The 17,175-nt window shown below is 40.1% G+C and overlaps 1 protein-coding gene across 4 annotated transcripts in view; it reads left to right on the top strand.

Annotated features, from left to right (window-relative positions):
- The window catches only part of Lsamp (limbic system associated membrane protein), a 2,126,592-nt gene that overhangs the window by 2,092,813 nt on the left and 16,604 nt on the right, over positions 1 to 17,175 (top strand). For 2 of the 4 annotated variants that reach the window (XM_029544403.1, XM_021209061.2), the window contains 3 exons: positions 477 to 597; positions 1,068 to 1,216; positions 7,905 to 7,940. In XM_029544403.1, the coding sequence (XP_029400263.1) occupies positions 477 to 597; positions 1,068 to 1,216; positions 7,905 to 7,940 (306 nt within the window). The remainder of the gene's footprint in view (positions 1 to 476; positions 598 to 1,067; positions 1,217 to 7,904; positions 7,941 to 17,175) is intronic. The other 2 variants (XM_029544404.1, XM_021209062.1) reach the window with 1 other exon arrangement.

Here is a 17,175-nt window from a genome sequence, read left to right on the forward strand (position 1 = left end):
CCATGTCAGATGGCTCACAGCTCCAGGATATCCAGTACCTTCTGTGAACTCCATGTGCTCCAACATTCAACTTATAACACACACACACACACACACACAGAGAGAGAGAGAGAGAGAGAGAGAGAGAGAGAGAGAGAGGGAGGGAGAGAGAGAAGAAAGCTTGGCTTTCGTTCACATAAAATGTCATTGAGTATTATATAAGCCAACTGTACATTCCATCAGTCATATTTCACTTTACTTTAGCTTGCTGGTAACCAGTCCCATCTAGATGATCACAAGGCATGTAAATGATGCTTCCACATAATTGCTTTCTTGCCTCTCTCCTGCCAGATGTCTTGGGTACCAATTCTAGAACCTCCTCCTTTTGTGTAAACCTGCATATCCCTCCTTCCTACAGATTCTACCACTGCAGCCCTTTATACTCAGAGAGCCCTTTGCTCTCACATAGTAACCATCTCTGTCTGCTCTTGCTACAGATCCACCCACTATCACGGAGTCCAAGAGCAATGAAGCCACCACAGGACGACAAGCTTCCCTCAAATGTGAGGCGTCAGCGGTGCCTGCACCTGACTTTGAGTGGTACCGAGATGACACCAGGTACGTGCCAAACCCTTTATACCCTAAGTTCTAAATCATGATCTCAAAGTCTCCCAGAGCCTAAGAGCAAGACCTCGCTCATCTGTAATGTTGTACATTTTTTTCCTTTTCAACATCTGCTTTATTACATCACTTAGAAATTGTAGTCCTAAGCTGAACCCAAAAGCACTCAAGAAGAATTAAAATAGTGAAGAATATGATTCAATTGATAATTTCCACCTATGTATCTTTCTTGAACGTAGCAGAAACTTAGTTTTAATGGAACTCATCCATTGCTGTTTCTTCTTTGTGGATGGACGTCATCGATTGGTTCTAATAATAGAAGTTACATGATTATAATGAGTAAGTGAGGAAAGATAAACACTATTTCCTCTCCTCTTTTTAAAAACTCCAGCATGAAGATGAGGAAGGAACCACAAAGCCATGACCTTCAACTGTGTCACTCTAACGCTTCTGTTTTCTACTCTTAGGATAAACAGTGCCAATGGCCTTGAGATTAAGAGCACTGAGGGCCAGTCTTCCCTGACGGTGACCAATGTCACTGAGGAACACTATGGCAACTATACCTGTGTGGCTGCCAACAAGCTCGGCGTCACCAATGCCAGCCTAGTCCTTTTCAGTAAGTATGCCAAAACAGAGCCTGATTCCATGCAAGTCATAGAGTTCCCTCATATTGACTTGAAATCTATCCACCATTTTTGTAAAGGAAAACCCTATACAAAAATAAGAATATTCCCACTGAAACCAGAGTGAAGATGGCCAGTCTCCACAAACAAAAAAATATTTACAAACAGAAGAATTATTCTCTCTACTCTCTTACTTTGGATAACTTCCCAGTATTTCATATGTGTTGCATAGGTTCATTTTTTTCCTGTTTGGTTATTCTTCAAGAATATTCAAAGAATATACATTTATTTTGTGGTGGCCTCTTTAACAAACTGGGGTAATGTAAGGGCAAGTAAATGGATGGCTTTCATAATATGCCGGAGAGTAGTTATTGGGAAAGAAATGTCCAGCGATAGCAGATGAAGTCATGGGAAAAGGAGAGGCTGGAAAAGGAAAGTGTTTTTCCTAGCACAAGAGGAAGGGTAGACGGAATGTTTAACACGTAATATGAAATTTGAAGGAGAAAGACATCCTGTGACAGTAAGTTTACATTGCTGATACACCATCTGCAGCAGAGGTGGAATCGTGGGAAAGGGAGCATTTCTGAAGATCAGAGAAGACCCTGAAAGATGGCAGAGAAGGAATCAATCCTTTGCAAAGGTGTGGATGTGGGAGACCCCACCTTGGAGTCTTGCTCACAGGCAGCAGGCTCAGTTATGTCTGTAACCACACAACCTTGTTGGTCAGGTAGCTATAATTCCAGATTCAATTGTCCCTGACAGACAGAGGATGCTGAATGGCTCATGGGAAGATGATAATATGTGAGACACAAAGGCTTTATTTATCAGAATAAGTAAAGAAAAAAAAAATGGTTAGAACAGTCTGAGGCACAAACTTCACTTAGATTAAATAGAAAAATTCTTTAAAGGTTTTATTATTTTAAAAATAACAAACCACTAAACACTTTTTTTTTTACTCTATATATGCTCAATTGGAAAAAAAATTATTATGGCTAGGAAAGATGTCTTCATCTTGTTGTGTTCAATTTAGATGAGCCTTCAAGGGGGAAGAAAAGGGTTCTTCGAAGAAAAATCAATTTAAGTGAGAGTTCTCTTGAAGGATAGTATTAAAGTTTTTTTGGGAAATTGCTGAATATCTAACACTACTTTTGTAAAACAACAACCATAAACTACCCTAGATATGGCTTTAAGTTTCTCATTCTTAACTGACTGGCTTCGGTCTGCGGTCGTTGCATGGGGGGATAGCTATCAAATGCTACATCAACCTGAGGCTGAAAACTCCTATCCTGATTATTTGTCTCTAAAGACTAAAGGTAAAAAGTTTGTGCTCCAACTGATGACAACACTCACCAGACCCTTGGGGAACTATGCATTAGGAGACGTAGTGACCCATTCCTTCCTGACCTAAGGAATTCCAGAGATATAGGCAAACCCTAGGTGCAGTGATAAATCTGAGAGTCTGGCAAACCTACAAGAACCTACTCAACTAGAACATCATTCTCCTAACAGAAAAGTTTCAAAGGGATCACAAAATAGAAAATGCAACAAGATTATTTAGAAAAATGAACAATTATATATCACATTAAAATATCTTTTCTTCTCATCTCACAGAGAATATGAAAAGCAGGATAGTTATACAGTTCAAGTAAAAAAAAAAAAAAAAAAAAAAAAAACATGGCCTTAAGGCTGAGGAAGGAAAAGTTGAGGAGACAATATTCACACAGAGAGGCAGGCTGGGTTATAGACAGTGGAGACACTTGTAGGACCTAATGAAAGGGAACTACCCATTGCAACCATCCATGAAAGGATTTAACATGGTAAAATTAGGACATATGAAGAATTTTAGAGAATTTCAGGTTCTAAACTGAGAATCAGGGAATCGGTCAAATGTTCCCTATCACAATGCCCTTCATGATTTGGGGAGAGTCATCCTCAGTTATGAAGCACACAGTACTGTACTAGGTGGTAGCCATCTCCTCAGAGGTCCCATACTGCCCTCTAGACAGCATCACGCATGCAGAAGGACCAGTTTTGTATGCAGCACACATACATAGCATAGGCCTTCCCCTTGGTTAACAATTGTTTCCCTGCTTTACGATTAAGTTAAGCTACTGCATACTTACTAAAGACGAGGTGAAATATCACTAGGTTTTGAAGTGAATGGAGTTATTACCACTGTAGGAAAATTAGCTAGCAACTCTGTTTCTTAGACCCAAGGCCCAGTTATGAACTTCAAGGGGGAAAAAAGTGGATGTCTTTTATGACGAGAGCAGTGTGGCTTCCTGACCACATGAATTCCATCGTTAGGTTCAGGAAGCATCACAACCTGCATAGCTAAAGTCTTGGAGTCAGGGCTTTGCCATGGCCCAGATTGCATCGGCCTAAAAAAAAAAAAAAAAAAAAAATAAGTAAAGGAAGAAAGGGAGGGAGGAAGCAGGCAAGGGAAGAAAGACAGGAGTAAGAGAATAAAGGAGAAGGAAAGAAAGAAAAGGAACAGGCCTGTGTAAGTAGGTTGCCCAGTCTTCACATTCAAAGTCAATGAGATTTAAAGGAGAGGGGAAGAAAGGCCCTTGTAAGGCAGCTGGCGTTCCTCCGCCCACCAGTGTCAGGAGGGGTGTCTGTAGCCAGAGGCTCTGACAGAAGCACTGTGTGGGCAGCGGGGTGCTCTGCTGACCAAGCTGGGCCAAAGCAGATAGAGCAGCTGGTAAGCTGCTGCCAGCCAGAGGCAGCAGCAGGTAGAGACACAGAGCCAGCGACCCTGAGTTCGTGATTATTCATCCTTAATGGCTAGTCAGCACATTTCCAGCCCTGTCCACCACAGTGACATGCTGACTTTGGCAGTGTCAATTTGCCATCCGTTGTCCTCAGCAACATATATATGTATCCTTCTCCACTCTCTATTCACCTCTCCAGAGGGGTCAAAATAAGTGGATGAGAGTGCAAGAATACATTGTGATTATAATACGTTCTTCCTAAGCCACTGGAAGCATGCTCTCTTTTCATTTGTTCTCATTTTCCTCACATTCTAGTACTCTGCCAAAGACTCCTTTAGTGTATATATTTGAATAATACCTTTTACATATTTTTCTTCATGCCCGAACTAAAGGGAACATTTCACATTTTTCTAAATGCGTGAATCCTGTAGCACAATATGCATGGGCCAGGATTCGGCTCCTTAGTCAGTTCAGACAGAGCAGTGTTCATGCCACAAATGAAGATGTGAATTTCTTTTGATGCAACAAGAAGTTTCATAGTCTACAGAGAGGTTATAGCCATCTCAATGTTCCTATGCAGATAACTAGAGACTTACCCACAAAAATGATGGATGTAACTTATCTCAGTGTTTCCCTTAAGGAAGGAAAAATTCGGGCAATTATTTGAGTGATATTAATTATTCCCAAGTGATGCTTGTATGAAGCGCTTTCTTCATGTGCTTGTCCTTTATCCATTGGGACAGCCTTACTATGTTCCCATGGATCCCTGTTGAACAGCGATTATGCAATCAGTGAACCAAAACACTATATACACGGAGTTCAAGATTTAAAGTTGAGTCTGAAATTCCTAGAGACGAGTTTATAGACCAATGTTGTTTTTCGTTTTTTGTTTTTTGTTTTTATGTAAACCAAAATGTCAAGAGCTACAGCTTGTGGTGTGGAGGTGAAGAAACATTGAACCTCCTTTTCTTCCCTTCATGAAGCCTTTCTCCTGGCTCATTCATCCATCTGTTCCTGTACCATAAAGAACCCTGCTTTTTCCTTCTCTCCACTACCTCGCATCAGCCGACATTTACTAACTCCTGGACTAGGGGCTTAAATCTGTGAAATGCTGAGATTCTCAACTAGTATTCCAAGTTAGCTTATTTCTGTGAAAAGGAAAGTTCTTATCAATCAATTTAGGAAAGCATAAAGATTGTTAATGTATTAAAAGTACAGAAGGTAAGAGAATAAAAATACAAAGATATCTACACTGGCCCATCTTGTACCTGTGTACAGGGAGTGTTTTTCCATTTCAGTTTATACTTTAAAAAGATCATTAACTTATAAACTTGTAACTGACCAGATGATAAAAACCTCCCAAGCAGTCTATGAGTATAATGAATCTTCACAACGAAGACCTCCACTTATTCTTCAGAAAACATTCTAAGTTAGTATTTTAGGAGTTCAGTGTTAAAGGCAGTTTTTAAAAATTTTTTATTTTTTATTTTTTGGTGGTACTTACTACTTAGTAGACTCCTTAACAATATTCTTTCAGATCCTTCATGATAAAACATTCTGTTATCGAGCTCTAACCTCATACATTATATAATGATAAACACTAACTCCTTCAAAGACTCTCAGTGGATACAAAAAGGAGTGAGTGGACATGTGGGTTGCTTTTTATTTCAAAATGGACATCAAATGAGTTGAGTTCCAGGAGTAGTTACCCAATATTCACAATGAAATAAAATCAGAGTTAGAAAATTATTTTGATATAAACACCCTACCCTTCATTTCAGCTTTTTTTGGTACAATCATCTCAAAGTGTTTCCTGGTGAAATGTTAACAGCCATTTAGGTTGGTTTTCATTGCTTGGTTGGTTGGTTGGCTAGTTTTATTTTTTTGCTATCCAGCAGAATCAGCCAATAGTCCTCTTGTAGCCACATATCCCATTTAGCTGATAGGAAAGCAAAGCCCATACTTAAAGCCCATATGAAAGGCCACAGTCTATGCTTCTAAAGCCAACAGCAGAGTCTGTCCCTAGCATCTCCCGCTCATCTGCTTTGACCTCAAGCATCCACATCCAAGGGAGAAACACAAAGCCCCCCAAGATGCCTGTTCTTTTCTGGTTTTGAAAATCAACAGTGTGAAATTTTCTTCTTCCATTTTAATTAGTATCTGCATCACTTTTTGGTTCACTATTGCTGGAGCCCACAACCCTGCTATGAACTTTGCAATGGTTGTAGGAAGTATGGTGGGGAGAATGAGGATAAAAAGAATCAGGAAGGACAGATAACCTAGAAGGATAGAATGGAGAGAACTAGACTAACTTATGAGGGGTGATAAGCCTAATGTGGTGTTAACAGAGGTGGGGCTGAGATGTTAACCAGTCAGGAAGCAGTTGTAAAAGCAGTGATGGAGGGAAGGCAGCACCGGTTAGCAATAAGCATGCTCTTGTGGAAAGACAGAGTGCATACATCCCACTGTGAACAGTGCAGTGAGAAAGTAATAAGCTGAGTCACTTAAACACTCTGAATAACAACAGTAATCATAAAATAAAACACAGCAGAGAGAGTATGGTATGGGACAGTGTTCTCCAGCTGATACACAAATGTGAAAGCACTTCAGCTATTTATTTTCAAAGCTGGAAACCTAATAGCAAATGCACAGTGAAGGTTTAAATCCTTTTTTTCTGCTTGGCACTGGTATGACTATGACATAATTGTTCTCTGGACATTATTGACCTGCCTGTTCTATCTCAATGCACTTAAGCACCTTCCATATTTAACCTACAACTTTCAGCTGAGCTAGAGAGTACAGTGTGTAAGGTACCTAGGAACATTCTCAATGGCCAGATGTGTGAAGGATCTGAAGACGGAGTGGGTTGGGGGAGAATCAACTTTCCTGACTGACCTTACAGTGTAGTAAAAGATGGAAGGCAACCAAACCTGAATGTGCTTATCTCTCTGTGGCTAGGTTTCAGTTGGTTTTTGTTTGACATTCGTCACTATTTAAATTAAAATAGATTAAAATGCGGAAATGTACGCAAATTGTGTTTCTCTATAGTGTTAGGAGTTGGCAAGTAGTGAGCCCTGTCTCTCCCACATTATTATTCTACCTTGCTGAAGGAGCCTCAGGGAAGATTTAGAGTCAAATGTAGAATATTAATGAGAAGTATGGAAGATCCCCTAAAACCTAAATTCCATCAGTGTATTTACTTTACAGGAAGAAGCCCAAGTATGGGACTATGAAAGTGGGAGACTTACCTATTTAAGACCAAAGTGTTCAAATAAAAATACTTGCTATCATTTAACAGGCTATATCATCAAGGTTTGGCTGGCTCATCAAATTTTGGAGAAGACTGCATGATAGCAAGAAGTAGGATGAAGAAATGGACTATAGGAAAAACTGAATCATGCCAAGAAACATATTGCCAGGGAGACTTCCTCCTCTGGCATTCCTACGATAGAAATAAAACCCATGAGAGAAAAAGATGAATTAGGGTTTCCCCAAATAAATTTTCCAGATGCTTGGCTAAACCTGATAAAAAGCTGAAGGATAAGGGAGAGGAAACTTTCGGTGGCTGCCATCATTCCATCTATTGTTAGCCAAAGGGAGGGAAAAAAAAAAAAAAAACAGAATCAAGGAAGGTTTCCTAACTTCTCTAATCTGTTCTAGTCCCTCTCCCTAAGAAGACACCACCATGGTACTGGGTTTTCCAGCAGAGGAGAGAGCCAGTATTTGGAGGGCTACCACTGGTGTTGGCTCTCTACTCTTGCTTTAATAATTTAAAAATGGGTTTATATTTATAATTTCACTAATATATGTCTTTGATATTTTAACAGGAAGAACAAATAAAAACTGTACTGGAGATAAGATTCTGTAGGCATAGAAATTCCTGTTCTGTAATTGTTTGAGCCGTTAACCTTGAGATTCCGTGTGTATCTTTTAACCCTCCATGATGTTTACCATTTTTCCCCTTTAGAGCGTGTTTTACCCACAGTCCCCCACCCCATTCAAGGTCAGTATGATTTTTATCACTGTAGTTCTTTTCCTGGGTCATTCTCCAACATATGTGTGAAACACACAAAGGAAGAAACCATATTCTCAAAATTCACATTTATTCAAAGTTACTTTTTCCCATAAACACTGCAAAGCAAGACATTCTGTTGCCTCAACAACATCAGAGTAACAGGTGTGCCACTGCCTTAACTCCAAGTCAGTCAGCTACACAGATAGGGAATGATGTATTTTCAATATGCATTTATTTATGCTTTCATATTGGAACAGAGATGCCTATATACCCTAGCTCTCTAGGCCAGAAAATTGTACATTAATGATCCCACTGACCACCCAAAAGACAAAGGTTTATAGGCTCTAAACTTATAGTCATTGTTATTGCTTGGAAAAATGTCTTTTCCCAAAGACTAAACACAAAACAATTATACAAACACTACTTTTCCTTAACTATGGGCCAACTTGTGTATTTTACCTTTAAACATACATAATTTTAAAAAACACAAATAACAATTTATAAACAATCACTCTGTATTCTTCTCATAAAACTTTCTACAGACCCAAATTAAATTCTTGCCTCCTACATCCCATTTAGATGCAAAGTCACAGCCACGACTTTCTAGCTTAAGGGTATTTAAAGGCAAATTGGCAAATAAAATTAAAATAATACAAAAAAATTGAAATGAAACCAACCTACCATTGAAATTAAATCTCAGAAAAGTGATTCGCAAAGAACACTCAAAGACGTGGGGAAAAAATGGAAACTAGGCCATGCGGGGCCTAGTTTGGAAAAAAATAAATCCAATTAAAGAAGATTATTATACACACTATAAGAAAAATGTGCTCAGAATCATAGGAAGAAATGCTGCTGTTTCATAAATTTGAAGATGGATCATGTTTCATTAACTTGTCCAAGCTGAAATTCTGACCAGACTTGGACGGAGATCTTCAAAGTGCCAATAATGGAATTTTTGCATATGTATACATTCGCATATATGCAAACTTGCTTTAATTATATTTACAATGAGTTACAGAAGGTTTCTAAGACTGAAAGACAGCTTAATAAATTTTGAGAGCAGTCTAGACTATTTTAGTATAAAACTTAAAACTCTGTTGAATAAAATAACTTCCCTAAAGTATTAATAAAATCTGTCCCTTACCATGGCCACTAAAAATAAAACTGTTAAAGTTTGCCTGGTTTTCAGTCTTGACATGAAGCGTGGCATTCCTGGAAAATACTCCATCTTGAATTCCTGACATGCCACAATTATTTTAAGACATTTAACTTTTGAGTGTTGCTACAGACATCAACACCACCGTTTTATCATGATGGCATCTTGCAAATATCACACACACACACACACACACACACACACACACACACACACACACACAGGCATCGCATCTGGCCCAGTCGATCACATTGGCAAAGAGGTCATGCCCTGTCCAAGATGAGCTTTACACACAGTATCAAGATGACGCTGAGAGTCTCTGTGACAGCAGTTCTGCAGCCACAAACTCAAATATTTATCTGATCTCGTATTGTGGCTGAACAAAGTGAAACCAGATGCTGTTCACAAAAGACAGCTGCAGAGTGTTGGAGAGCAGTTTCATTGAGGGGCTGACCTCATTCAATTCTGGGGAACTTTGTTTCCCACACACCGAAGTGTTGATTGGAGAATGACCCTCCCTCGTTTGATTCTGCGCTGTATGTAGACTGTAGTTAGCTTTTTAAAATAGATTTTAGAGACTCTAGTTCACCTGACTACTAATACTTTGGGCTTCTGCTAGCAGGGATTGAAAAGCTGTTCATGGTGACATGGGAGAGCTGGTGTGAGAGGTCACTGGAAAAAAACGGCCGTTCTCTTAAGCCCCCTGTCCTTTACAAGGACGACACCTTCCTAGGGACCCAAACGATTACATTCTCCATCTCTTTTCAGTGAGGAGGGCTTCCCATGTAAAATGTACTTTCCCATAGAAAGGCAAGACAATGACAGAACACTAAGCCTTTAGAGTGACAACCCAAGATGCAAATACCCATGAAATGTGTGTCATACTATGGCAACCATTGTTATGTACGAGTCCCTTGTTTAATTAAATATTGGATCTTGTCATCATCCCTTTGGAATCTTAACTTTCATCACCAAAGTGTTAACTGTGTCTTGTGTTTATTGTTTGAGGCAAACGGCCTCAAGGATCTCAGTACTTGATTTCCTCAAGGTGAGTTAAAAGGTGAAAGAAGTTCTCAAAGCCCCTTTTCTGCCCTCGTTCAGGAGAAAGAAGGACTTCCTCTTCTACCCATAGCCTAGCCCAGACACTCTGCACCCCAGTTGCTTCTTCCTTAGCGCCTCACATTAGAGGGTCACCCCTCTCGTCCTCCCATAGCCTCAACCACTTGTGGCCCTCAGGCCATCTGGGAATGCACCTCTATATCTGCAGTGGTATTTCAATACTGGGATGAAACCCAACCACTGCCCTTACCTCTATGGCAAACGTGAAAATCCTTGCTCCCTAATCTTTAAAAATACCATATATATATATATATATACAAACATATATTTATATAGAGACAGAAAATAAGTGGTGTTCCTTCCTTGATTTGTTTCTGATAGTGGATTTTCCCGTTAATTTTAATTTAGATTTGTTCCTTCTGAAATCAGTCCTGGATTGCATATATTTGCATAAAGGCCTCAACAATCTCACTGCAGAAAATCCACTGAGTTGTAAAATGAAGGAAGAGTCAGCTCTAAATTTCTGAGGGAATTTTCTCACCTCATTTGCCTGAGACCATTCTGAGGGGGCATCTGTGAGCCTGGGCAGTGGTGGTTCCTCCCTTTAGCCGACTTAGATGCAACCTTTTGTCTCTGGAAGGTGCCCTCACACTAAGGAGCATGGGTTCAGCATGAGGCAATGAAAGCAGCATTAGAACGTTGAAATCAAGTGTAAGGAAGGAAGGCAAGGACAGCCACCCACCACTGTTTTCTCTTTGCAGCTTCCGAGAGCAGAGACTCCTGTGAGCTCTCTGGGCTCTATCAGCCCATCCTCCTCCAGTCTCTGCCCAGATTATCATTATTGTTACAGAACAGGAGTGGATGTGTCTTGCTTGTTTGTCTCCCATCTGATTATTTATCCCAAGTGAACAGCCTTTCCAATCGCTAATCCCATGTGGCAAGTAGATCTGGGAAATTTTGAGATTATCTTCCAGGTTCAGGCATTGCGCTGGATTTGTTCTCATCTGCTTGCCATTCAGTCTCTGTTTTTCCATTGATAAAACACATTGCACATGGCTGGGTTTGCATGATTAATGTGGCTATCTAAAGCTCACTCTGAAAACAAAACAAACTCTCCAAAACTAAAGTTCAAAAACAGTTTCCAGTCCAACCCACGGACAAACCGGGCTAACATAAATTGGAAGTTACCCTGATTTGCTTTCTCCCCAAAGAAGACTGGTGTCCTCGTGGGCAAAGCTGGCATCCAATCAAGCCAGACTATACCTACAGAAGAGGAAGAGATAGCCTTGCCCCTACCTGACTCTGCCAGAAAAGGGTTCTTTAAACCAGGCTCCAAGAGAATGGAAGGGAAAATGGGAGGGGGAAAAACTGAATATGTCTCATTCTGTAGAGATGGCTGGATGAGGCTCACATTTTATTTTCTGAATATAACATGCTGGAAATCAAGGAGAAGATGTCTCTCCCAAGTCCTAAATATAACACTTTCACCTGGTACAGCACTGGTAATATTAAGACTAATAAAAATACCTAATGTACTCACTGGTTTCTCATTTTAAAGCCTTTTGTATGTACCATTTCATCAATTCCCACAATCAAAAGAAATTAAAACTTACTTCTTCCCATATATTTTAATGACCAAATCATACCCAAATCTAGTCTACCACATGTTGAACCTAAGCCATATATAAATCTATATAGTGCACTGCAAACCAACATTATAAAGTCATTCACAGTGCTTATTAGATATGCACCTATCTAACAAATTGCAATAATTCATCTAATTTGTCTTACACATTACAATACATACATACATAATAGTCACTTTATCATCCATACATTTTTGGAAAGTCATATTTGTATGCCTGACTAATGCAGAGATTTACATGCAAGCATCGAAAAACACAGGAACAGAGCTGTCTGGCATCAGTACATCTAATTTCACACACTTACCCAGACCGATTTGCATACTCACCTCTATTAATTATGGATAATTACTAGCATTGTTCTCTGTAATTCAGTTTTTCCAACTGTGAAATGGGAAAGAAATTGTATTTTTCATGCCTACAAGCTCAAAGTGGTATTTTAAATACCATATGAAGAAGAACGCTAGAAGAAAAGCATATTGAATTTCAAATAATCATATTCAACTGCACACCCTTCCTGTGAGTTTTTTTTAAAAGCACTATTCTGAGAAGTATGTTCATTTCATGTGAACATAGGCATTAGGTAGACATGACCCCCTTCTAGTCTGATTATTTTTATTCCAAGCATGTTTATATGTCCACGCTGCTAATAAGTATAAAAGTCAAACTATCTCTAGGTCAAATGCAAAAAAAAAAAAAAGATTTTGCCTTATTTTTTACTCATGTCAGAATAAAAATCTTGAAGAGAAGCCACAAAATGTCACATGTGAGAGACATTCACTTCTCAGTGATGGCTGTCATGCACACTACCACATCATGGCAAAGAACCTTTCATTTGTCCCAAAGATATAGATCTTATCTAGGTAGATTAAAATGTTAAAACACATCTCTCCCTTCCTATTAGCTGTCAGAAATAAGGGTCTTATTTCTACTGATAATATGTACGCAGCCATGATGTAACAAGATCACAGAATTCACAGAACTACCCTTGGGTATAGTTAATATACAAGAAAATAAATAAGGGTCAATCTGCATATTTTCTCCTCTGGCTCCTTCAGAAGGGATTCAAGTCTTCCCGCTGCTTTTCCTTACTTGTCAGTGGCCATTGTCGCTGTAGCACTATGTCACATGGCATCCATGAGTTACTGGTTGCCACGGAATGGTTTAGACCCAATTGTAACATCAAGGTCTTCCTCCTACTTCCTCCTATGGCAGTGTCTTACTTCTCTCCACCTTTTCTCACTTAGCTTGATATGTTCCCTAAACCATTCTTGTTAAAATCTGCTAACAGGAATCAATATGAAGTGTATTCACCGAGTCACTGAAACAGCCAGCAGCAGATTGGTGGTGGTAAATCTCTCTGAATTTACATTTAGCTTCAAGCTAAATGGCTAAAAGCCCTACAGCATGAATTTACAGGTAGGGGAATTCCGACATCTTCTCTCATCTTTTCGGATTTCTCCAGTCTTGATCTGCTTACACCACTCAGCCTTTCCTGGTCACCTCCCTTTCCTTATGTCTTGCTGTGCTATTTTGATTTCTAAAGCCAGCTGGGATTGGAAAATGAATATTTTTTTTGTGTGTGAAAATCGAGGCTTCCACTAAATTTTAATTTGATGGAAATATTACTCTTGTATGAGCTTTATGGGGAAAAAAGAATCTTTCAAAGTAACAATTACATTTGGGGATTAAGTTTAAGTAATTGGCAGTCTTGTCTTTTTAATTAAAAGGAATAAAGCTGCCTAAGAAAAGCTCAGTGAGCTTTGCAGTGGGAAATGTTGGCATACTATCCTACAGAGTAAGAAGACCAGCATCCTGAATGGACAGATGACATTGGCAACGTTTCCTCTGGTCCTTAGAGCACACCCCAGCAGGGCTAGCCTTAGTGTTCCTCCCAAGCTATTCAGCATCAAAGTACTGTGAGAGGCATTGCAGGTAGAGCTGAAGTAGATCCTTTCTTTAGGAGCTTATCTCTAGGTTGGTGGACACAGTAAGGAGGTAGAGTCCTTCAAGAAAGCATTAAGAGGTAAACTGGTGGGGGGAGGGGGGGACTGAGCAAATGGCTCAGTGATAGCGGACTTGCCAAGCATGTGATGGGTCTTTGGTTTGATCTTCAGCAGCCCTCTCCCAGACAGGATACTAAGGCGTCAGCATGATCCCAGATATTGACAAATGTCATATGCTAATCCCCTTGCAAATATAAACCTTATTTCCAGTTTGTTCCTAAGTTCCCTCTTCCTCTGTCACCTGCGTTTCTTATTCTTGATTTTCATTTTCTCTACATTCTGTTCAGATTCATCTTGCATTCGCATATGCATATTATATCCCCTTGGACTCCCTTCAAACAAATCGAAAATAAAAGTCAGGAGAGTAATAGCAATCACTTCTAAACACCCGTCACTGCCACACAAGCACCAATGAGACAGGATCATAGGACAGCCGTGTCTAAAGAAGCAGGCTACAAATTAACCTCAGTAACAACTTCCTTACAAAGTCTCTGTCCTCACGATGCCCTTTCATCATCCCGAGTTATTTGTAGGTATTAAATTAAATGAACACTTTGATAGAGAGAACGAGAGGTAAAGCACAGGCCTTACATCTCCCCTTGCACACCGCTGGGAGGGAACACACCTGCCAAGTCAGAGCACAGCATGAAATAATGAGGGTGGAATTCCAATTTAGGACGTTCATAAGTGCCAGATGTATGAGGGGAGTCAGCCGACGACTCACTAGGACTCTGCTGAGGATCGTCAGCTTCTATCCACCACAAATCAGGGGAGGAGAGACCTTACAAGCCATTTATCATGCTTTCTAATTGGACACTGGGGAGCCAAGACTGCCATAGTGTACTGCCCCGTTCTGCTTTTTCACTGACACTAGAAGAAAACACTTCCCACACGTCGGTGACACGTGTGCACACTTGACACCTACATATGGCTACCAGTGTGGTATATTGACTATAATTCACAAGACTATTTCTTGCTTATTGGCACACCTTAGAGACCTTGCATTTCCAGCATGACTTCTGCAACCTCCCAAGAACCACTGGGGCAAGCATAGCATCCTCTCAGTAGGTGGGGAGAACTCTTAAAGGCAGTTAAAGATACCATTGCCTGAGCTGCTCATTCTAGCTATCCCATATGCTATAGCTCACACAGCTCCAAATGTCCCCAGCCATGTTCTTTGTTGGAACCTTGTTTGACCATTGTATAGTTGTTATGTTTTTACTGTGTGTGTGTGTGTGTGTGTGTGTGTGTGTGGTTTGTTTTCTTCATTACTCGGAAGCAGGGAGTGTTTGAACAGCAGACACTAAACAGTAACTTGCACTCTGTTGTTGATTCACAAGCTCCCGTAACTTGGGGAACTTTCAAATTATCTCTCCCACCCCCAGAGTTCCAGAACACAGGTAAGTTTGTCACTGGGCACTCCTGAAAGCAGAGCGAATGATTCCCTGTGAGCTCAAAGCTCCCTTTCTGACTCCCCAGCTACGGACTTCTCTCATTACTCTCCACTTGCTCTGACTTTTGCTTTATAGTGTTTCTTTTAGAGTTCATACTTCCTCTTTCTTAACCTACTTACTAGGAACAAAAGAAAGAACATTCCTCAATAACTGTCAATCAAAACTCCTTTTGGGCTCCAACTAAGTGACTTTGGCAATGACCATTATTATGAAGACATCACTGATGTACTCAAAGAAATGTTATCCTAGAATGTGTTCTGAGCTGGGCCATTTGGGAGTAGCTGTGCAGAGCAAGCCAGGAACAGTGTCTATACAAGGAAGGTGTACAGACCACATGGGAAAGCCTTTAGTGTAGATAATTTAAAAGACCAAGTTCATCTTTGTTAAGTGCCAGGTTAGGGTACCTGCAAGGTGCTGAGGAAACAGAGCTTTAGGTCGGTAAGTCAAGGGTGCTTCCCTGGAAAAGGGAAACTGAACAGCAGAAGAGAAGATGGAATAAGAAGCAGAATATCCCAGTACGTAGAAAAATCTAGAATCCAGAAAAAGCTCACTGGCAGATATTCAACATGAAGCCCATCGGATTCTCAATATCGAAAAGATAAAAAGAGATTTTCCTTAAGATTCTTATTTCTGTTCTTCTGTGTTTGGCAAGAAAAATGATAAAGGAAGGAAGGAAGGAAGAGGAGGGGGAAGGAGGAAGGAAGGAAGAAGAAGAGGAGGAGGGAGAGAGGGAGAAGGAAAGAGTTACCAAAGGAACAGTAGATATGTATTCCTGTGTTATGAGCAAGATTCCCTTGGGCTGAATGTACAGGCACTCATGGATGGTCTGCACTCCAGGTGGTAGCACTATTCCAGGTTGATTGTCTGGTTTACACCAAGTCTGTCTCCTAGCTGAACGTCACAGGAAACTTACAAAGTTTGTGGTAAGATTTGGTTTTAGTTCTAGGAATGATCAGGTTATAAGTAAACAGCTATGCTTTTAGAAAGTTCCACCAGAGCTTGGGTAGATGCTGTACGTGGGGGTCTGTTGTAGCAGGAATATACAGAAGGAGTTGTAGATACGGAAACCTTGTGACTAAGGTTTCGTAGAGATCAAGAAGAAAGTCACCAAAAAAAGAGCCCGAGGCATAACCTCCTTTAGCAAGGCCTACACTGTGGTGTTTAGTTCCACAGAGGCAGATGCAAAGGGAACTCAGAGCAGACCAGAGTATTTTTAAATCCCTTATCTTCTTATTTCCAGGAGTTTTTAAACCCTAGGAAATCCTACAAATTGACTTATTCTCTCTGCATTCAAATTACTTCGTTTCATGGCGTTCGAATGTTTTTGATTTTGAAACATACAGAATGAAAACTCACATTACATGGATTAAAGACTGCCTTGAATCCCTCAGGAATGTGAATCTAAAAGTGTATGTTTAAAGGGTTCTAGAATTCACAGTTTAGATCTTGGAAACAGAAAGCAGGGAGTAAAACCAAAGAGAGAGGGAAGAAAGTGAACCCTCTAGAGATCTGCCCAACCTTTCCATTTAATCCTTTTTTAGCAATTCAAATAGATTAAGGGGCAAAAAAAATCATTAAAATATATAGAATATGTATATTTTAAAACACAGATGTTAGAATCTATTTTCTGCTTTAACAACTCAGTTGAATCAACAGCTAACTGTGATTGAAGCTGGGTAGTTACAAGGCAGTTAACGGCTCTCTATCACAGCAGGAGGCTAAGGACCAAGATGTCACCCACAGGTGCAATTTGGAGCATTCCAGGGACAAGGACAGAAACATGTGCTGCCTCTTTAAAGCCTAAAACTATTGGCCTGGCCAGTAGCCTCTCTCTGACAGCTGAGGCAAGTGAGCTTTCTCTCTCTCTCTCTCTCTCTCTCTCTCTCTCTCTCTCTCTCTCTCTCT

The sequence above is a fragment of the Mus pahari genome, chromosome 12 (assembly GCF_900095145.1).
Source record: "Mus pahari chromosome 12, PAHARI_EIJ_v1.1, whole genome shotgun sequence".
Taxonomy (NCBI): Eukaryota; Metazoa; Chordata; class Mammalia; order Rodentia; family Muridae; genus Mus; species Mus pahari.